This window comes from Vulpes vulpes, chromosome 7 (assembly GCF_048418805.1).
Source record: "Vulpes vulpes isolate BD-2025 chromosome 7, VulVul3, whole genome shotgun sequence".
Classification (NCBI taxonomy): domain Eukaryota; kingdom Metazoa; phylum Chordata; class Mammalia; order Carnivora; family Canidae; genus Vulpes; species Vulpes vulpes.
In genome coordinates, this window is record NC_132786.1 from 113,063,513 (window position 1) to 113,085,748 (window position 22,236).

Genomic DNA, 22,236 nt, shown 5'->3' on the forward strand with positions numbered 1-22,236 from the left:
AAGCCTTGGAAGAACCACCCCCCACACCCAGCACCTTGCTTTCAGACCTCCAGCCTCCAGAACTGGGAGAGGACACATTTCTGTTGTTCTAAGCCACCCAAATTGTAGATTTATCATTACAGCCGCCCTCAGAAACCAATACAGCCTCTCAATCCAGATGCACAGCCTGTTCACCCCCCCAAGCCCTCATAAGGGAGCTAGACCGACCAGGTTCACCTGGTGGCCAGGAGAATTTATTTCTTTAAGACTCAGTGTCCTTGGCCATGAAATGGAATAATAACAATCCCTACTTCATGGAGTTGTGGTGAGAACTAAAGCAGACAGGTTTGCACGTTCCATGTGTGGCACCCACAGCAGCGGCCCTAGACTATGTGGCAGCAGCCACAGTCACACGGGAAGCAGCCAAGCGCAAAGTAGAGCCTGTGCTATTTTGTGTCTTGGCCCAACGTCCCTCTTAACATCTTTTATGCATATTTTAACGCATCTTTAATGCATCTTTTAATGCTATAGATAGTGATTATGATGACACCCAGCATAATCTCAGACTCTGAGTAGAGCTGGGGTGTGGGATTGTAAACAGAGACAAGAGGTCATGGGAATTTGGGACAGTGTCTCCTTATTGGCCATACTATTCATTCATATCTGAGCCAGAATTTTTAGGTAATGCGTTGGGCTCTGTGAAAAAAATGGTCCCTTTCCAGCCTCGTGAGTGCCTTGCACTAAAGATGCTCAGAGTCCCTTCCCTGTGGTGGTGCCAACCTCGTCCTTTTCTGTGTCTTATGCAGCAAAGAGGGGCTGTTCCCTTGTGAGGCAGGGGTATACACCACGCTGCCCAGAAGCTTCATGGGCAGGTTGTGTTTCAGCCCAGGGTATAATTAAGTCAGGCTTTGAGGTTCAAAGATACTGGGATGCAGCGGATTTCCAAAATGATTTGTTCAGAGTTCATTTGTCGTTTAGTTTCTGTACAAGTCATGAGCAGCAAACACTTTCATCTTTAGAAAGGTGCCTTTTACATTTGAGGATCATTTTAGTCATTGGAAAATGGAAAACCAACGGTGCCATCTCACGCCAATACTCAGGGAGGTAGAAACGGTATACGTACGATTTAATCCTCTGACAGATCCTGGCCAAAAATGGGAGGGAACAAATATCAGAACTACTTCTGGAGTGTTTCTGGAGAGGAAAAAAAAATAGCAAAAAGAGTTGTTTAGTTCAAGGAATAGCCCTGCAAACTTGTAAAGGCCCTTCTTCTCCTGCTGGCTCCATAGTCTGGATTTCGGGAGCCTCTTTCCTTCAGATCCTGGGCCATCTTATTTAACTACATTTACCTCTTGTTTCTGTCCCTATACTCCATACTCAGTCTGCCCTGTGCCTCTGTTCTCATTGGGGCCTCAGCCTGAAGGTTCCCCCTTCCTCACGCAGCCAGCTATCCCCACCTTCAACCATGCTCCACCTCTTCCCCAAAAGGTCTGCCCCACCATGGTCTGTTGCATTTGGGTGACAACATTCCTCTCCCTCCTTGTACTCGGGGGCTTTGAGAAAGGCTGTGAAATAAAGAATATTTTCAAATGGAAAATCCCAGCCAATTCTGAGAATATCAAGACTCACAGGAGAGACATGGTCAGGGCCTGGGGAGGAGGAAGAAGGAAGTCCCCTTTCCCGGAGGGGTGCCGTGTGGGCAGGTGGAGGTGTATACATGAAGCTCCTCAAGCTTCATGAGCAAGAGATTTTAGGTAGCAGTTTCCCTAGGATTCTAGCTATGTGACCAATGAAAAGCCCTGGCTTTTTACTAAGAGGTACTTTTACAACGATTGTGGTTTCCAGGATGTTTTCCTCAGATGAAAGAAAAAGACAACAGCATAGAAAAAGTCAGGAACTAGCATTTATCGGTGAGGGGGGAGAGATGAGTGATTTTTGCCAGCCCAAAGAGTCCTTCGGATGGCTACGAGTTGTATCAATGACTTTGGCGATACATTGACCCTGAAAGAGGAGAACAAGGCAACTTCTTTCCAAGCCATAAATGAAGTTTTTTTTTTTTAATTTTTTTAATTTTTTATTTATTTATGATAGTCACAAAGAGAGAGAGAGAGGCAGAGACACAGGCGGAGGGAGAAGCAGGCTCCATGCACCGGGAGCCTGATGTGGGATTCGATCCCGGGTCTCCAGGATCGCGCCCTGGGCCAAAGGCAGGCGCCAAACCGTTGTGCCACCCAGGGATCCCCATAAATGAAGTTTTTAAAGCACATGTTTGCTCAACTTTCTAGGATGAGAGGAACAATCCTGATGGGTGCCCCCATCCATATGCAAGACACGGAGACAGAAGAAGCTGTCCTTGCCCTCATCAGGCTTACTGTCTAGTGGAGCATAGGGGTGAGTATCTCCGCTCTTAGCATGCCTTGTGAGGTCTGTCGGGGTCCTGGCATTGGCACAGCAATCTATGAACCCAGAGGAGATGAGCCATAAGTCAGGTAGGAAGGATGCTGATGGGAAGGAAGAGACATGTTCTAGGCTTTACGACCCCAAGTGTGGTCTACAGACTTGCTACAGGGGCAGTTTGTGAGTCCTACCCTGGTCTACTGAATTGGAAATCCTGGGGTGGGTCCCAGGAATCAGTGTTTTCAGAGCCTCCAGGTCATTCTGACGCTCGCTGAAGTTTGAGAACCACTGCCCTAGGCCCTAGCTGATGAAAGCAGGATCATGCACCAGGAGAATGGATGTTATCTGGGGACTTTCAGAAATGTGGAGTCTTGGGCCCACATCTGCTGAATCAGAGTCTACACCTTATCAAGGTCCCAGGTTATTGGAGTAATCGCTGAAGCAGGAGCAGCATGGCCCCGGTACGAGGGAGTATCCCAGGGGGTGCTGTGGGAGTTCATGCGGGTGTGGCACCTCAGCAGGCCACTGAATATTTCACCCTGGCTGGGGTGTAAAAAAAAACAAAACACAAGGATGTGGTGAACCACAGAGGGATGAAGATCTCATGACAAGCCTAGGATGCTGCACTGTGTGCTATCCTGTGGGGGATTCCGGAAGGTATTAAGCAGAGGGATCACATTTATATTTCATAAAGGTATCTCTGGGGACAAGAGGATGGCCTAGAGGAGGTGAGCTGGGGCAGATAGAGACCCTGAGACCTCACCCTGGCGTTTCTAATGTTAGCACTACTGCTATTTCGGGCTGAATAACTCTTTGTTGTGGGGCTGTCCCGTGCCTTGTAGGATGTTTAACAGGATATCTGGCGTCTGGCCACTCAGATGCAAGCAGCCCCCAAAGGTCACCAGACATTGCTAAATGTCCTCGGGGTGGGGGGGGTAAGGGGGTGGAGAGGACACAGTTGCCACTGGCTGGGAACCACTGTTGTAAGGCGGGCAGGAGGAGGAGGGTGGTGAAAAGGAGGAGTGTTTCGAAGGTTGAGTCCAGAGACCTGGTAACTGATTGAGATGCGCACCACAGACAGACCGTAAGACAAACGCTGGCGTGAGATTATGCCGTGACCTTGGTGGCAGTTTGGAAATACAGACGCATTCTGAGACTCAGAGTTCAAAGTCGGGTTGCATGTGAATGTTTGAGCCACGTCTTTTAATACTTGAATCCCAAGGCCTTGGTCTACTTAACTGAACCACCAGGTAGATTTTAATACTGATGCAACCAATAATACATCAAAAAAATGCATATGGGCAGCCTTCTAATTAGTGCACAAGAGCAACAGAAGAATCAAATGTTACAGTTGCACAGCTGTTCACCGTCGGAATCCAGCAGGAGGCCGCTGCTGCCTCAGACATCCGCCGTGGGTGTGGACAGTGGACGATGAAGCTTGCCCAGGGGCCACCCCCTGCCCCCACCCTGAACTCTTCCTGTTGAGACAGAGGTTTGAACTACCCAGTCCCTTGATCACATGGCGTGGGGAAGACTAACCTCTTATCATTTACTCGCAAAGAGAAGTGAGGCAGACACAGAGCCATGCGGCAGAAGTCCGGCCTTGCAGTTTGCCGGCCCCTCCCGTCCACTTTGAACTTTGCTAGGCAGAGGCACCGTGTAGGCCGTTAGTGATTCAGCAATGGTTTTAAAATATTGCAGCTGGCTGCATGTAATCCCATTTAAATGAAAAGTCTCAGTCTGGGCTGTCCCCGGGCGCAGGAGTCAAGCAGCATCTTCATTTAGCGAGCTATGTGAGCCAGTTTCCGCGTGCACCCTGAGCTTTCCCACACCAGGATGTTAAATGAGAACAGAACAATACACAGGGGTTGAATAAAGAAAAAATGTGGTGACGGGGGTAAACAGAAGGTCAACAAAGGGGAGAGAACAACTACTCTTCCATACACAGGCAAACTGAAGTTGGATTTCTGCATGGTGAAGGGCTTTTCAGCCCTTGCTATGTGTTATTTTACCTGGGTTTAATTGCACTGGGGAAGATGATTCTATTAAGTCGATAGATTTTTGATCAGGGATGTCATTTACAGTTGCACAGGTCGTGCACTGCATACTTTTAATCTGCATGGCCTGTGATGTGGATGGAGCTTCCTGAAATCTAGTACTGAGGAGGCTGGTTGAGAGCTATTGACATAGTGGAGAAGGTAGGAACTTGGAAGTAGTTAGATCTGGATTTAAATGATGGGTTTTTCACTAGTCACATGGAATGAACAGATGACTTAACATATCTGATCCTTAGTCCTCTAATCCGTAAAATGGGGTTGATATCAACAGTATACTATTTTATATGAGTTTTTATGAGAATTAAGTAAATAGATTCCATAACTCAGGTACTCTAAGCCCTTAGATGCTGTTTTCTGCAGATCCATGGAGAACCTCTCAGCACCTCACAGAGATGCAGATATTTTCTGGAACATTCCTTTTGACAATACTTTCCCCTGGCCCAACAAGCTGTGTTGAAATGCAACCTACTGTGTGCTTCCTTCTGCATCCTGGCTAGGTCTGCAGTTCTATCAGTTATCCCAGTGGAATTCATTGCAGCCAATATCATCGAAGCAGTAATTCAGAGACATTTACTTGCACTTTATGATTACTTTTTCCTTGATGGCTTTAATCCAGTGAGTATATAAATTGGAGGAGGTTTTTGAGGAGTTTTGCATTGTTGTTCAGCAGATTTTTTTTTTTTTTTTGGCTTCTCACAAGGAATTGTTGGAACCATGCCCCATGAATTATGCTTGCAAATCTGATGACAGAAATGAAAAATTGTAAAATCCTAATTAGCTCTTGAGTTAATGCCAAGGTAGTTGGTTGCTCGTGAAGTTAACAGTGCTCTGAGAATAAGTTTTTGGATGCACGTCGAGAAGGAAAGAAGAATTGTTCTCTAGTTTTGAGTTCTGAAAGTGGTCAAGGGTTTCACATGGTGTTTCGGTTTCTTGTTCAATGGCTTAAGCAGATTAGCTAAACTGCTACTGTTGGTCCTTAATTGCTCACTGGATTAAACGATGGTTGGCAACACAGACATTGTGATTGATTAATTGATTGCGTAAAAACGCCTGGATATTACCGTTTACCACATCCCGGCTTTGTACATCCAAACCCATATGGCCCCCATGAGCAAGGTTGCCAGGTCAAATATTGCACTGAACGTACTTACACTAAAAATTTATTCGTTGTTTATCTGAAATTCAAATTTAACTGGTATCTTCTATTTTTATTTGCTAAATCTGGCAAGCTGAGCCACGAGGGCTTTTCCTCCTCCTTGTTTCTGTTCTGCCAAATCGATACTACCTTAAATGTACTGCGTCAGGGTGAAGGATGAGCAGGGTGATGGGGGAGGAGCCAAGGACAAGGGCCATGCCTTCTCATCTCTGATGATCGCTGCCTTGCTGCCGGGATCTTGAGCCTTGAGGGAGACTTGGTTCTTTGAAGGTTTACTTTTCTGCTTCCTTTTCAGTTGGGACTCATTTGCACCCAAGGGCCTATGTCAAATACTTGACTCCATGATAAATGATTGGAATGAAATGTGGTATTGATTGAGTGCTGGATAATTCCAGGCATGATACCAACCTTGACACACATCAATTCTCTTGGTCCTCACACCCGTGCTTTGACAAAGGAACACTACCACTGTCTCTATCCTGCTGACAGGAAGACTGAGGCTCAGCTTGAGGTCACATGTTCAGAAAGTGGAGGGGCAGAAGGATAGAGCCTTCTCCAATGTGGTCTACTGGAGAGTAGCAATCCTCAACTGTGAGCACCAGAGGACATTTGGCAACATCAGGAGACATTTTTGGTTGTTATGACTGGGGAAGGGTGACATGGCTGCTGGTGTCTAGTGGGTAGAGGACAGGGATGCTGCTATGCACCCTACAATGCACAGGGTAATGGCCACAACCACGGAGTAACTAGCCCCAAGTGTCGGTAGTGCCCAGTTTGAGAAACACGGCTGTTGAGAGAGGGAGGAGACAAAGGAAGGAGGGGCTCATCTCCCTACTTAACTTCACTGCAGCTGTGGTGTGTTGTGGGCCTGGATCTTGGAGTAGCCTCTGGCCTTAGGGGCGTGAAAGCAGGGGAAGGGAAAGATGAATGCATCAAGCAGAACACTGGTATCCTTCTCATCAGTTGCTTACCAGACTTGGGGATTTCTTCACGATCTGTCTCGCCTTCTCTAGGGTAGGTTTCCATGCCTCCTATAAAAACAAAGTCAGACAACATCACAGCTTGTGTCTCATCTCTTCTTTCTATGTCTTTTCTGAAGTTAGGATTTTTTTTTTTTAAAGTCCATAAGTTTGCAGGAAGGAAATTATTCCATGAATTTGTGATAAAATAATTTGCAGGAAGACAATTTCATGCTAATAATTCTTTATTAAGGGATTCACTCTGTGCCAGATGCCAGGCTAAGTACTTTGCAAACATGATCTTATTTAATTTCACAACAGCGCTGAGAGGTATGACCTTTTTAAACGCAGAAAAGCTAAGAAACTGGCTAAAGATCACAGAGCCAGTATCTGGCAGAGACAGTCCCAACACCTACCTTCCTGCCTGCTATGCCACGCTGCTCCCTCTAGGAACCTGTCCTTGTGTGTGGAAGTCCCATGGCACAAGGTGGCCAACCGTTTACCCGAGTGGTGACTGCTCCCACAAAGGTAATGCTCCATCTCCCAGTCACCAGCTCTTCTGGTTCGACACCTCTATTCAACCTTTCTAGAGCATCCAGGTGCATCTTCTTAGTTACATGTCAGTATAAAGAGTCAGATGATTCTTACCAATGACTATTGTTACAGGTTTCCATATTTCCATGTTTGTATACTTGTGGGCAGTTTGGGAAAAAGTAACCCTGGGGGAGGAGGTGGGGAGTGTTGAATATTTGCTCCCAGCACTGCTTCCCAGTGCTTTTGTCCTCCCCATGTGTCCCAACCCTGCCACATTCTTCCTCGTGCTGCTTTCTGTAAGACATTAGTAACATAGGGATGATGTCTATGTCATAAGGGTGCTGTGAGGATAACAGGACACCATTCATATAAAGTCCTAGGCCAAGGCCTGCCCCAATAATCCCCAGCTCAATAACTGATGAGTTGGTTGGAAAATTTCTGTGTTTCAGGCCCAGATTTCCCCTCACTTAAATCGGTAGGGAAGCTGCGATTATGGGTGAGTGCTGTGGTTCTCACTCCAGGAACCTGAGAATATTGTGCCTGCATTTATGCAGAAAGAATGTGTCCTGGAATGGGACATTGGAGCTGGCTGTCAGCAGCAGAGTCCTCCTGGGAGATGTGGCCATTGTTGCTAGTGGACGTTCAGGACTCATGTCCCTGCTTGACTTTGTGAATTCTTCACTCCTGGGGGATGCCTTCCTCCGTTATGGAGCTCTGTGCTATTCTGAGGACCTCAGCCATGTTGAGTGAACATGGGTGGACAGGTGATCGCTCAGTGTAAGCTTGGGATGGAGAAGATTTTCCAGCAGGTGTTTGAGGAAGGAGGGTAGCCAAGCCAGCCACAGCTTGCCCTCTACGGGCTGGGTCTGAGACCCTCTCTCTGCCTTCTGCCCCAAATCACACTCCTCCAGCTCAAATTCAAAGGATGGCAAACCATGGCTCTTGCGTCAGAGGCGGCAGGACCGCTGACATCGAAGAGTGCATGTCAGCAACTTGAGAGGAGAAGCTGCTCTCCAGGTCAGTCTGGCCGCCAGGATGCACTTGTACATACACAGTGTGTGTTTCTTAAAACATTGAAACACTAATGTGCCAGTTGGTGAACAATCGTGTCCTTGAGCCCTTGAGTGTTCCTACCAGAGGCCTGGGCATACAGGCTCTCCCTGGGACTCCCAGACTTCCTTATGATCAGCCCACAAAAGGGGCCAAAGTTATGGTACAGCCCCATGGGCACCTGTAGACTGGGCTCCAACAGCACATCCAGTGTCCATTCTGATCGGTTGCCAATAGGCCCCAAATAGTTCCATATAATCCTCACTTCAAAAACATAGATGAAGGGACTCCTGGGTGGCTCAGTGGCTGAGCATCTGCCTTCAGCTCAGGGTGTGATCCTGGGATCCTGGCATCAAGTCCCACATCAGGCTCCCCACAGGGAACCTGCTTCTCCCTCTGCCTATGTCTCTGCTTCTCTCTGTGTGTCTCTCAGAAATAATTAAATAAAATCTTGAATAAAAAAAAAAACACCATAGAAGCATGAATACAATTTTGGCTTTTTCTGGGAATTTTGACAAATCCTGGAAACTCTCTGGTAAGTAAGCATCTCTGGCAGGCTCATTCTAAGAAACTAGATGTAGGTGCAAATTTCTGTTACAGTGCCATACTTGGCTGCTCTCATTAGTCCTATACTCATTCTTCATAACACTGCAACATGGTGTTGGTGCTCCTCTGCCTTAATTACATGTCCCCTACCTCTGTACTTGGAAATACTCTTTCACGCTAAAGCTCAGCTCAAGTACCTGAAGGGCCTAATACAGTCCTTACTAGGCGCTCAACAGATATGGGAATAAATAGTGAAAGAAAACATTTATGATGTTATGTTAACTAAAAACAGGCTACCAGATATTCAGCACGCAAGAAGAAAAATCCTGCAAAGAAATATGCCACAATAATTATGGGTGACATCTTTTTCCTTTTGATTCTTTCTTGTGTTTCCTAAATGTTTGATAACGAGCACAAATTCAGCAATGCATGCTTTTTATTTTTTTAAAAGATTGTATTTATTTATTCCTTAGAGATACAGAGAGAGGCAGAGACACAGGCAGAGGGAGAAGCAGGCTCCATGCAGGGAGCCGGATGTGGAACTCAGTCCTCGGTCTCCGGGATCATACCCTGGACTGAAGGCAGATGCTCAACCGCTGAGCCACCCAGGTGTCCCAGTACATGCTTTTTAAAAAGAACATAATATATGTTGCCCTGTTTCTTACTGAAGAAACAAAAACATGTTCACAGCACAGGGATGCAGTGAGAACCCCAGAGATCTGTGTGAAGAGACTTTCCTGCCCTCCCAGAACTTCCGGGCCCTCCAGGGGACACACTAGGAATGAGCACAGCAAGTAGAAGAGGGGCAGAGAGAGGCCTTGGCAGCGTCTTTGTAGGACAGGCCACTAGGATCCTCTTGAGGGAACTAATTGGAGTTCCATCCAGCTCGGTTCTCTGAAGCGATCAATGTGTAGTGAGGGATAAAGACAAGCAAGCAAAACCAACAAAAAGCCCAGTGGCAAGGGCTGCACCAAATGCCTTCTGACCCCCTCCCTTAATGACATGCGTGATGATGCTTCTGTGGTCCCCCCTGGAAAGCTGAGGGCAGGTTCGTCAGGACCTGGCTTGACCACAGCACCACTTTCTCCCACAGTTCAAGTGCACAAATGCCAACCTAAAAAAGAGAATCTAAATATCAGGCCTGATCTTTTGTCCCCAGAAGAAAATGGATGTAAGGATTCAAAGATACTTGGAAAAGCTAAATTTTTGCTTGTCACGATGACAGGCAAATAGGCAAATTGTTAGCGATGTGCAAATGAAGAAAACTGCTCTCTCTCCTCGGTAACCTTTCACCTTTGGTTAATTTGGTGCTTAAGGCAGCACTTCTAAAGTACGAGGACCGCTTTTGCATCTCCTGAAAAATTAAGGCTTCAGAATGGAGGGCACAACTGTAATCAGGGGTTGGAGAGAGAGTTTGGGAATCACTGGTGAGCTGGATGTGAAACTTTTCTGGTTGGAAGCCATACTGGTGTTTATGACTCAGCTAGAGCAATCGTCTGAGGCATAAGCAGATTCTCCATCAACAACAATCCTGCTCATTTGATCCTGCAATTTGTCATGGTCAGCTCTTCCCAATTTCTCATTACTTTCTTCCTCTGGTGATGGTGTGTCCTTATTTCAGCTTCAAATCCCCTTTGAGGGTCTCTTTAACATTCTCATGAGTGGAATGCCAAGGAGACCCCCACATAGGCTTCCAGAGAGATAAGCCCTCAGCATGGGAGCTTAGAATCTGAAGAACCATGGATACGTATACTGGATTTCTTTAATCAAGAACTTGGAATAAAAAAAAAAGAAAAGACTTGGAAGATTCCAAGGACGATATGGCACGGTGTCCTAGCAGGCTACAAGAGGTGGAGAGGGCAACCCTTTGCTTGATCATCAGAGCACATAGTAACATACATCCATGGTAGTTCGTGGAATACTTTTGTCTAGAATGATTTATGTGTTCATCCAAACCAGAGCCAGCCCAAAGTCTTTGGATAAGAGGTTTGGTGACCTTCAGTGGAAGGTATTTAAATGTATTGATCGCTAGGTCATGATCTCTGTAATTATCTTCCATTTAAAGTAAGTTTGGACTCCAGAGTGCTTGTGGGTTTGGATCCTAGCTTTGCCATTTACTAGTTGTAGGACCTTGGGCAAGTTACTTAAGCACTCTGAGCCTCACTCTCCTCATCTGCAAAATGGGGATGATAATAGTGTGTGTGTGTGTGTGTGTGTGTGTGTGTGTGTGTGTGTGTATTGAACAAGATAGCATTTGGAATAGTTGCTTTGCATATATAGTAAGCATGACATTAGTGTTAACAGCAATTGATGATTTTGAGTTGTTACGTCACCAATCCACAGCGGGAATAATTGCAATCATTTCAACACCAGCCTACAAAAATGTGTGCTATATTTCAATGCTCTTGAAAACCATCCCAAGTGGAAAGCAGAGAGGTCACGTAATGTAAGCAGGGCCACTCTGCAAGCACAGCTGGTGGTACTCAAGTCTCTTGACTCCAACACCTTTTCCACCATGACTACACTGTTTTCCAAGAATGAAGGAAGTAAGCCTGAAACTTTAACACAAGCAAGAAAATGCGACTTCTGAGATTTCACCAGGGCTTAGGGGAATGGCAAGGGGGTTTCACATGGAGTGTGGATGCTTTAATGCAAAGGATCACATGGTCAGGGGAGAGAAGGTTGTGCCCTCTGTATGCCCACAGTCTGCGCACCTGTGTGGAAATGCATGTACAAGCATAGTAGCCAGCATATGACTGATCATGAAAGAGAAAGAAACAGCCATTCAGTCAGTCATTTCTTTGTGCAATCATTCATTCTGGGATGCCTGGGTGGCTCAGTGGTTGAGCGCCTACCTTCAGCCCAGGGCGTGATCCCGGAGTCCTGGGATCAAGTCCCACATTGGGCTCCCTGCATGGAGCCTGCTTCTCTCTCTTTGCTTATGTCTCTGCCTCTCTTTCTGTGTCTCTCATGAATAAATAAATAAAATCTTTAAAAATTTTTTTAAAAAATCATTTATTCTATTCATTCATTTCACAAACACTCATTGTCTATGCTGTGTGACAAATGATATATTAGGGATGTAATAGTGAATGAGACATAATCCTTCTCATCAAGGGTTTTATAACCTAGGAGAGAGGATTGGTAATAAAATGTAATTAGAGGGGCACCTGGGTGGCTCATTGGTTGAGCATCTGCCTTTGGCTCAGGTCGTGATCCTGGGGTCCTGGGGTCCTGGGATCGAGTCCCACATCGGGCTCCCTGCAGGGAGCCTGCTTCTCCCTCTGCCTATGTCTCCGTCTCTCTCCCTCTGTTTCTCATAAATAAATAAAATCTTAAAAAAATGAAATGTAATTAGAATGCAATGTAGCAAGTGTTAAGTAATAATTACTGTTGTTCCTATTTATAGATGAGGTAAACTAAGTCTTAGAGTGGATAAAATCCAAAGTCACAGAGCCAATCAGTGGCACAGTCCAGATTCAGTTCAGACCCTTCAGGTCCCAAACCCATGCTTTTAATCCCTCTCTGGGAGATGTTAATAGGCGTGCTTGAAAAGAAAATTGTTGTTTTTTTAAGTTGAAAAAAATCTGGGAAATCTGTGAACTAAATGCTCCTCTGAGAGAGCCATAACACACATTAGCATATTCAAGGCTTTCAGCCACTTTGTGCTAAGAGGCATTATTTAGAAAAGCATTTCCCAAACATTCAAATTTTTCAGCCAAAGCAATAGTGTACCATATTGTCTATGATCAGGAAACATGTAAAGAATATAGTGTATAGGGAACGCTCCAGAACTCAATATAACTTCTCCTGACATTTTAGCCGGATTGATAAATTGGACAAGACACATTCATTAATTGGGCCTTCTCAGGTTTTATGATGTTAAATAATTAAATCCTGGTACACTCAAGAGTGAAGGAAGTAAAGAGAAATAGTATTTTTAGGCATGGGTTTCTACGGTGAACAATTTTTAGCGATTGCGTTCTCTACTATCAATTATAGCAGCAGGTAGATTTAAAAATTACAGAAAGTGCCTTTTGTGCACTTCACACTCCTGACAGCAGTGACAGGTACCCACAAAGGAGAAAGCCTCTGGGAAGCGAAATGATGATTTTAGACGCCTGTTTTTTATTGTCCAAGAGCAAGCATGTACTCGGGGTGGGGGGGTGGGGGGTTGAGAGGGGGGAGGGTCACTGATCTACTTGGATCTTTTCTAGAAGTTTATTAGGATAGATTTTCCCACACCCCCAAATTTAGTGGTACAAGTTGATTCACAAATGGAGCAAGATTTGAGAGAGGCTATCTCCAAGGACTTGACCGCCAGTCAATAACTCCAGTGTAAGGCAGACTAGAAGAACCAAGGGAAACAGGGGAACGTGCTTTTAGGTGACTTCTACTAAGTAGAAAGACAAAGGCGGGGAGCTCCTCTGCTTGTAAGGTTTTATCAAATACTGGCGTGTCTGGCCTTTGGGTGGGATCTGCTCATCTATTACTGTATCTTCGTTTCACTGTATCCTACTGTGATGATTTGCCAATAAGTAGGATAAGGGGTAGCAAAGCCCAGTTTGATTTTCGTGTTCCGACGATGCCCAGCTCTAAAGGACATTTATGATTCTTAGCTGTGTGGAGAAAATGAAGTCAGTTCACCTCACTTTCTTCTTCCCAGAACAAGAAGGAAGGAAGGGAGGGAGAAATATAAAAGAGAAAAGCCACTATCTTTAAGCGCATTCCCCTTTATCACTGAATATTTCTTCTTCCTACATATTTTACCATTAGCTAAATTTTCTTCTTCCTTCTCCTGGGCTAATTCTGCACTGTAGAGCTATTAGCATCATTAATATATTTAATCATACTATTCATATCGTTTTCCCTAGACAACACCTTTTTAAAAAGCACTGTTTTAAACAGCACTATTCCCATTCTACTCTTTTTTTCCTGGCAGTGTTATTCATTGATCTTACCACCATCACCTCTACCACTGTTAACCGCACACATAGAGAGATTCTTCGATGCTTCCAGGTCCGTACCAGTTATTGTCTATGCTGTATCTCTCCACTTTATACCAACGGCGGGGGAAGAATGCACGATTCTTAATCCTGCTTTAGAGATGAGAAGTCCAAGAGCCTGTGCTGGAATTGTCCAAGGCTTCACAACCAACACTTTTGTTACATTTCGATTGTTTCTTCCCTACAGTCTGCCCATGTGCAGAAGTTCTCTAATGCTAGACTCTGTGGGCTATTCTCATTATAGGATGTTGTTCTACTCTTTAAACACATGATTTTTGGCAAATAACAGAGTTAGATAGATAGTGAGTGTGGTTCAGTTATTGGGTTGTTTTGGGGCAATTGTTTTGCAACAATATTTTATTTGTTGTTGTTGTCATTATTATCTATTATTCTGTGGCATTCAGGTTGCTAGATCAGGCGTGTCCAATGTTTCACAATTAATTTGTGTTAGTTTCCTATCGTGGCTGTTACAAATTACCATATACATGGTAGCTTCAAACAACACAAATTTATTATGTCATAGTTCTGAAGGTCCTTGGAAGTCTGAAATGAATCCCAGGAGGCTAAAGCCAGGTGTCAGCTGGGCTAACAGTTGTAGTTTCCAGGGAGAATCTGTTTCTTGTCTCTTCGGTATCGTGTGGCTGCACCCACTCCTTGGCTGATGGCCTCATCACTCTATCTCTGTTGCCCTATCTTCTCGCATTCTGAGCCTCTTGCCTCTCTCTTATAAGAATCATTTTGATTACATCAGGCTTATCCAGATGATCCAGGATAGTTTCCCCATCAATAGATCATTAATTTAATCACACCTGTGAAGTCCCTTTTGCCATGTAAGTTAATATTCAGAGGTTCTGGGGATTAGGATGTGGACCCTTTTTGGGGGCATGTTATTGTTCCATATATCACAATGTTCATTCAACAAATACTTTGTTGATTGATTAATAAGTGCAGTGAATTGTGCTGGGCTCTGGGGAAAATCACATGGAACAGCATGTGTTTGGGGGATAAAACAGGTTATCTGGAATTTATACCTTGACAGAAGGAGCAATAAGCAATTGCTTGTACAATTATTTAGCTTATTGTACAATTGTTAATTATACTTTTAACACATTCTAGGAGGAGGAGGTGTGATGAAAGGCAAGGAATTCTGGAGGATCTGGTTTCAGTTGGGGCATCAGGAAAAGCTTCTGAGATGAAATGCCTTCTCAGCTGAGTTCTGATGTGGGCGACTAATTAGGTGGAGATGAAGGCCAAGAGTAGATACTGGGAGACCACTCATTAAAACTTCAAAATCTGAAGTATCTTTTAGAAGTATTTGAATTCACTAGAGTCATTAGCTTTTCTTGAGCTAAGGGAAGAAAGAAGCATATTATCAAGAAAGAAATAGTTATTTTTTTAAACTACTCTAAAGTAGGCAAGAAACATTTTCAAATCTTGAATACTATAGAAGTACCTTTCTTGGAGTCATTTGATTTCTTCTACTTAGCAGAAAGGGTAACTTAAATTTGTATTATTACTGCTGTATTTTGAAGATTTTTAAGATCCCTATGAGATTAATGACCTCTAAGTTAGTCTTTAAACAAGTCTAAGGAGATAAATTCTCCAAGATTCCAAATATGGACTTACACCAAAATACAGGATGGAATCTCTGTCAAGATAACTCAAAACGCCCAGAGAAAGGATTGAACTGTAAACTATATATCCAAGCACAGGGTTTAATATTTTCTTCAGTCTGTTAGAGTTCTAAGCCTTCAAGTCTCCAGGGAGCAATTTAATTTAGTGGTCTCTGATATTTAAAGCCTTTCTGTTTCTGCGATAATTTCTTGTCTAATGATCTTCAAAGAGTTTCGTGGAGGCAAAATACATAAGAGATAGTTGGAATCTCATTTAATTTTCACTCTTTAGTTATGAGAAGAAGATCGGTATTTCCCCCTACATTTTTGGTCCTTTCATCTTCTTTTTCTGCAAACGAATTGTTTGTGGCCTTTGCTCACTTTTTTTTTTCTTTTTGATTTTATAAAAGCTCTTTGAATTGTGGAAAAATAATTCTTTGTGTGGCATATTACAAAAACATTCTCCCTGTTTACTATTTTCTGACTTTGTGTACAGCAGATTTTTTATTAGTCAAATATATTCATATTTCCCTGTGACTTCTGTATCACAAATTACAAATAAAATTGCTCAGATTTTTCTTCTTTTATGGCTCCATATTTAATGATTCAACCTTTAATTCACTTGGGATTTATTTTGCTATAAGAAATAGATAAACATTTAGCTTAAATTTTATTTCCAAATGGCTAGTCCTTTGTTCTATCCATTTATTGAATAAGTCAGTGTTGTACCACTGATTTGAAATGCTATTTTTATCAAAAACAAGAATCTCCAATGCACTTGGGTTTATTTTTAGGCAGTATATTTTGTTCCCTTTTCAGCTGAATTTTCCACATCTAGAAGTCTACATTCCCCTGTCATTTATCTCACTGTTCGAAATTTCCTGAGAAGCTTAAATAGGAACTTTACAAACATTGTCAAATAAATAACTCCACGATCAACAATTTGCTTGAATTTTGATTTCTCATATGTAAAATTAGGATAACAGAATAAGCTTGCCATTGTGTGGAAGAAAGGCTTTAGAAGCTGAATGACAAGTACCTAGGCCAACTTTTGGTACGTGTATAACACTCAAATTGTGTTTGCTGTTGCCTTTTATCATTCAGCCCTAATGTGTGCCTGTCACACAATAGAAGCTTAGTACAGGTCTATTACAAGAATAAAAAAATGACCGTTTATTCTTTAAAAGCCTATCAGTTTCATCCAAGACACTTTTGACTCTAGTACCATTTCTGGTCCCAGCTATCAATGATACGGTTGTCTTCTAGGTACAAATACGGGTTTATTAAGTGATGTAGTTTGGAAAACTTTATTACCTCTTCCAGGGTATTGAAGTAGTACACAAAAAATTGCTGCAAAGTTGTAGGTTACTCTTCCTTGAGTGTATGTTCCCTTCAAAAGTAACATTTGATTTTCTTTTCTTTTTTCTAAAGATTTATTTATTTATGTATTTATTTATTTATTTATTTATTTATTTATTTATTTATGATAGACATAGAGAGAGAGAATGGTAGAGACACAGGCAGAGAGAGAAGCAGGCTCCGTGCAGGGAGCCCGACATGGGACTCGATCCCGGGACTCCAGGATCGGGCCCTGGGCCAAAGGCAGGCGCCAGACCGCTGAGCCACCCAGGGATCCCCTGATTTTCTAATTGTTTGCCAAGTCACAGTTGAAGATCAGCCATCACTCAAGAAGGAAATTTCCTTATCCTGAAACTCTGATGATAACAAAAATTGTTCTTTATTATTTCATTTGTTTTTCCCTAAGCTCAAATGTGTGAGAAAGCACTCACATCCTCTACAAAGTTAGGGCGGAGAACAGGGGAAGAGCAAATACAAGCTGGAGAGGTTGACCAGACAACCAAAGAGAAGAGAAGCTTAAACTATTTCTGTATAGTTTAATTTTGAGCTACTATTTTGCTAGAATTGTCTATAGCAGTAGCGATGTAGTGATATAGTGATGATGTAGTGATGATGACAGAGGAAGTAATTTTTCTTCTGTGTTTGACGCAGATTCTGTTAAACTGAAAGTGATAATTCATTTTTATTTTTTGCGCACACGCCACACACAAAAAAGCAAGTCAGAGTCGCATAAATGTTGAGAAGACAAAGCCAGACTTTAGAATTTTGGGTCTTATTAAACAGAGTTGGGGTAGAGAAATTTACCCAAACACACACACACACACACACACACACACACACACTGTTTTGGGCAAAATGGAAGTGATTTAAAAAGTTTGGGGAAGATTACCTCAGCCATCTGAAATCACTGTGTGCAGAGCTCAGCAACTCGTTATGCACAGAAGGGCCCAGTTGATTGTACAGAATGAAATATAGTGATTCATGAATCTTAGAAAATGTTCAATTTCCTGTCCATTTGTAATTTTTTCTAAACCTTACTACCTGAGATTTTCAATTAAAAGAGATGCTAGATATTTTATTTTATACTTAATGTTTTTTAAAAAATGAAAGTTCCTGAGATGAGCTTATTTATCTCTCAGTTGAACAACAAGAATTTGTCATGTGACATTTTCTCATAAAAACTGCAAACTTAATCCTTCTCAAACCCTTTTATGTCAGCTTTGGGGTAATTTGGGTCCCCAGGAAGCCCAAGTTCCCAGTGTATGCATACACTCCCACACACTCAGGCTTGGCGAACTGGTTCCTGCAGCAATCAGACTCACTTGGGAAAAGCCATTTCAAAGGCTGGTTGCTTTCCTAAGGCAATGGTTCCCCTCACAGCAGTTTATTATTTTTCTAAAATAAATTTTGAAATTCGTATTAATATGGTGCCTATACTAGAATCTTATAGAAGATAAGAAGATGAAGACAAATGAGAAATGGCTGCTAAGTTTTTCATAGCTCGAGGATGACTCATGATAGACTAAGATGACTTACAAAAAGATCATAATTTCATTTTATGTGTAACCCCAATTACACTTTATTTTATGTAGTGCTTATTTGAAGCAATATTTTATTTTTACATTAGAATATGTTGGATGTATATTTCAGTATATTTGCATTTTATTTCTGTTTATGAATTTTTGTATTGGAGATGTATTAAATACTCTGTTTCACTGATTTCAAGTACTTAAAATATGTGAAGTAAATTCCAAAATATGCTGAATTTTTACTCCAGTATTTGAATAACTCTTTAGTGTAGCACTAGAAGCCCTTTCAATCTGCCCCTTGTCTACATTTCCAGTCTCCCTTCCACTATCTCTCACCAGTGATAAATATGTTTATCTGTGTTTCCTTTCCCATATAGCGCTCACATCTGGCTTCCTCTCTTTCTTTGCTGGAGGCCCCTTCTCCTACCTGTGTTGCTTACACTGAACAAGCACAACTGGTAGAATGGAATCCTAAAGCAAATTCATTCTTGACTCCCCCTCCCACTGCCTCACAGTGCTTTAAATGGGTTGATGGCCCTGGGGGAAATAAGGAGACTCTATCTCCACTAGAGCACACACTCTGAATATAATTCTCTTTTAATGTGGATCAAAGTGGTGTGAAGTAGGTCTTGAGTATGCCTCTGAGATGTTTGTGAATGTAGCATGTCCCTGCAGCTCAGGGGTGGTTAGGAAGGGCGTCTGTTCCAAGTTATAGGGTGTGCCTGGGGGAGCAGCATAAAGCCGAGGAGGCTCCCCTCCTGGCCCGATGGGTACACTCTAATACTGATCTAATAAAGATACGATTCAAGCGTGACAAGGTACACATGAAGGAACCACATTCAATTTTCAGTCTCAGAGTCCTGCTTATGCACATGTGCACACAAGAGCAAACACACACACACACACACACACACACACACACACACACATTCTAGCAGCAGGCAATGCCTTGTTTTGTATGCAAATGAGAATAGGAGCGGTATAAATAATCCCCTCAAAGTAGGTAACACAAAACCATCTGGGTGGTCTTTACAATGCAGCCTGCAATTTTCTTCTTTCTGTTCCTTTCCTATCCTGTCTTGTGCTCCTTTCTGCCCCCCTCCCTGCAATCCTCCTGGTGCCAGCTGAACGCTAGCTTGTTTCTTGCTTCGGTTAATCATGGATGATGTTTGTTATTTTCAACACACAGTAGATAAGGACCCGAGCCATAGCTAAAGGATTGGCAAAAAGTGGACTTGGAATGTCAACTGCACTGTGGTTGATGAATAGGCAGTTTACTAAGGTCCCTAAATGTGGTTCCACTTTTACGTTTGTTCCTACTAAAGTCAGACCCCATTGCTCTACACTGCCGAGTTCTGCCCACCAGCTCCCTGGAGCAGAAGGACTCTCTTCTTTCCTCCACCCTGCAGCATGCATTTCACAGGGGCAATGGCTCGAGTCACATTATCTCTATTTTACCAGAATCAGAAATGCATGCATTGAGGGTGCAGAGTCCTGCTTGTGAGGAATTACTCGCCTACGAACAGTGGTTCAATTAAAAGTAACTATATCCCAGGAGTAGCAGTGAGGCCTGCAGCACAGTGGGGAAGGATTTGGGCTTTAAAGACAAACAGACCCGGGGCTCAATGTTTTCATCGCCACTCATTAGCTTTGTAATCTCTTTCTCCTAGTCTCAATTTCCTCACCTGTAAAATAACCCCCACCCCCTAGGAGCTCCGTTAAATAGGATCACACATGTCAAGTGCAGTGCTGGTATATTATCCAGACACCAAACATGTGCCCAGCACAATGGAGGCAACAAAGATAGGCAAGATGCAGACCTGCTGCCTTGATAAGCTTATATCTTAATATGAAAAATCTATGTAAACTTAATATTTTGATATCTCTGAGCCTTACTTTCCTCATCTATGACATGCAGACAACAACAATACCTACTTTGGAAGATTGAGTGATGAATGTACATAAAACATTTAGAACAACACTGGCACACTGTAGTACTTCAAAAGGTATTTACGACGATGGTGGAGAGCATTTAATATTTTGTGGAGAGGATTAGGAATTATTCGACAGGGAAAGTGATGGAGGCATGAGCTCGAAGGATGGGCCTGGTATCGAGAGAGCATCCTCGGTGGAAGGGATGATTGGAAACAAGGGTACAGAGGTGGGAAGGTTAAGGCGAGCTCACGAAAGAGACAGTCACTCCATTTTGGCTGCAGCAGGGGGTACACAACGATAACAGCAGAAATCCAGGAAGGCTTTTTGAGAATCTTGAAATGCTAAGTGAAAATGTATACCTTACTGGGTAGGCAGCATAGAGATCATAAGCAGGGGGGAATAATACGATCAGAGATAGGCACTGGAAAAATTAATGTGTCTAATGAAGTAAGGGAAATCAGAATTTCCATCAGTGATGCAAATGAGGAGCTAGTGGCACTCTGTTTATTCATTCAACAAATACTTCTTTGTTAGGTGTGAGGCGCCATCCTAGGCATTGGCTGTACAATGGTGACCAAGGCAGAGTCTGTCCTCCCGGAGCTTATAGTCCTACTTGGAGAGATGGATAAACAGGCAATCGCCGAGGCTATATCATTTAAAACAGTGCAGGTTCCATGGAAGGGCCTACAAGAACTTCAACACCATGGGTAGGTAGAATGAGTCAGGGATGGACTCCCTGAAGAAACAATATATGAACTGAGATCTGAAGGATGGGAAGTCCACCAAGTTGAAGGATGAGGGAGAAACTGCTTTGCACATCAAGGCACTGAGGTGGAGTGACAAGATCAAATTCACTGTCCAGAAAGGCCTTTCTGGCATTGGTGTGGAAAATTCTTTGGAAGGCAGGCAAGAGCAGAATTTGGTTGGACTCACTAGGAAGCTAGAGCAGGAGTGACATCAAAGGGTGATTGTGGGAATCCTTCACACAGTGATACCATCATGCCCTCAAAACACAACGAACCTCATGGGCAAAAGAAGACAGACACAGAGAAGGCCATATTGCATGATTCCACTTAGATGACATTCAAGAACAGGACTGAGTAAGGGACAGGGATAGATGGTAGGGGGCTACAGGTTCGGGCTCACAGAGATCCCCAAAATGCTGAGTTATAAGAAAACCAGAGTTAAGTGAACAGGCCAGACCACCCTGCCCTACGTGTGGGTGGAGAGGATGTCTTTTTTTTTTTTTTATCACAGTCATCTGTGACCAACACAGAATAGCCATACCCCAAAAAAGAAGCCATTAAAGATGTTATCACCAGTCCTTACTCAAATGAAGACATCACAAGAATGATAAGGCCACAAGCTCCCTGGTCAGTTCTAAATAAAAGACTGTCAGTGGAGGCCCATGTTGGCAAACCTGACGGGACCCCTCTCACTTTTGAGAGCTCTTTCTTTCTTCTTTCTTTCTTTCTTTCTTTCTTTCTTTCTTTCTTTCTTTCTTTCTTTCTTTCTTTCTTTCTTTCTTCTTTCCTTTCTTCTTTCTTTCTCTTCTTAAAGATTTTATTTATTTATTCATGAGAGACACAAAGAAAGAGCCAGAGACATAAGCAGAGGGAGAAGCAGGCTCCCCGTGAGGAGCCTGATGCAGGACTCGATTCTAGGACACCGGGATCATGACCTGAGCTCAAGGCAGACACTCAACCACTGAGCCCCCCAGGCTTCTGTCCCCTTACTTAATAAACTTCTACAGCTTTACTCACTCTCCTTGGTCCACAAGATTCATTCCTTGACTCTGTGAGACAAGAACCTAGCTATGGTGAAGGCTAAGCACAGGGCCATGGAAGAGTGAGTACTCAGTAAGTATTGGTTGTTGCTATTAAAGAATACTCAGAGGCAGAAAAGAGGGAAGCTGTCCACGTTTGCGCCAACTGCTTCTCCTCTCTGGGGCACCTGAAGGGATGGAGGCTTAAGGATGGGGATTGGAGGAGGAGGAGGGGGAGGAAGAGGAGGACCAAAACAGTGAGTGGGGGAATGTCAGGCTGACCAGGGAGCATGCCCTGCTGGAGTGTGAGCTGAGCATTTCTGGATTGAAATCCTTCCACTCCCTCCCAGC

The 22,236-nt window shown here is 43.3% G+C and overlaps 1 protein-coding gene across 2 annotated transcripts in view; it reads right to left on the reverse strand.

The window, feature by feature from the left end:
* The window catches only part of AOAH (acyloxyacyl hydrolase), a 160,167-nt gene that overhangs the window by 94,556 nt on the left and 43,375 nt on the right, over positions 1 to 22,236 (reverse strand). The window contains exons 5-6 of one of the 2 annotated variants that reach the window (XM_025985823.2): positions 6,561 to 6,620; positions 1,103 to 1,173 (exon numbers count right to left, since the gene is read on the reverse strand). In XM_025985823.2, the coding sequence (XP_025841608.2) occupies positions 1,103 to 1,173; positions 6,561 to 6,620 (131 nt within the window). The remainder of the gene's footprint in view (positions 1 to 1,102; positions 1,174 to 6,560; positions 6,621 to 22,236) is intronic. The other variant, XM_072764737.1, reaches the window with a different exon arrangement.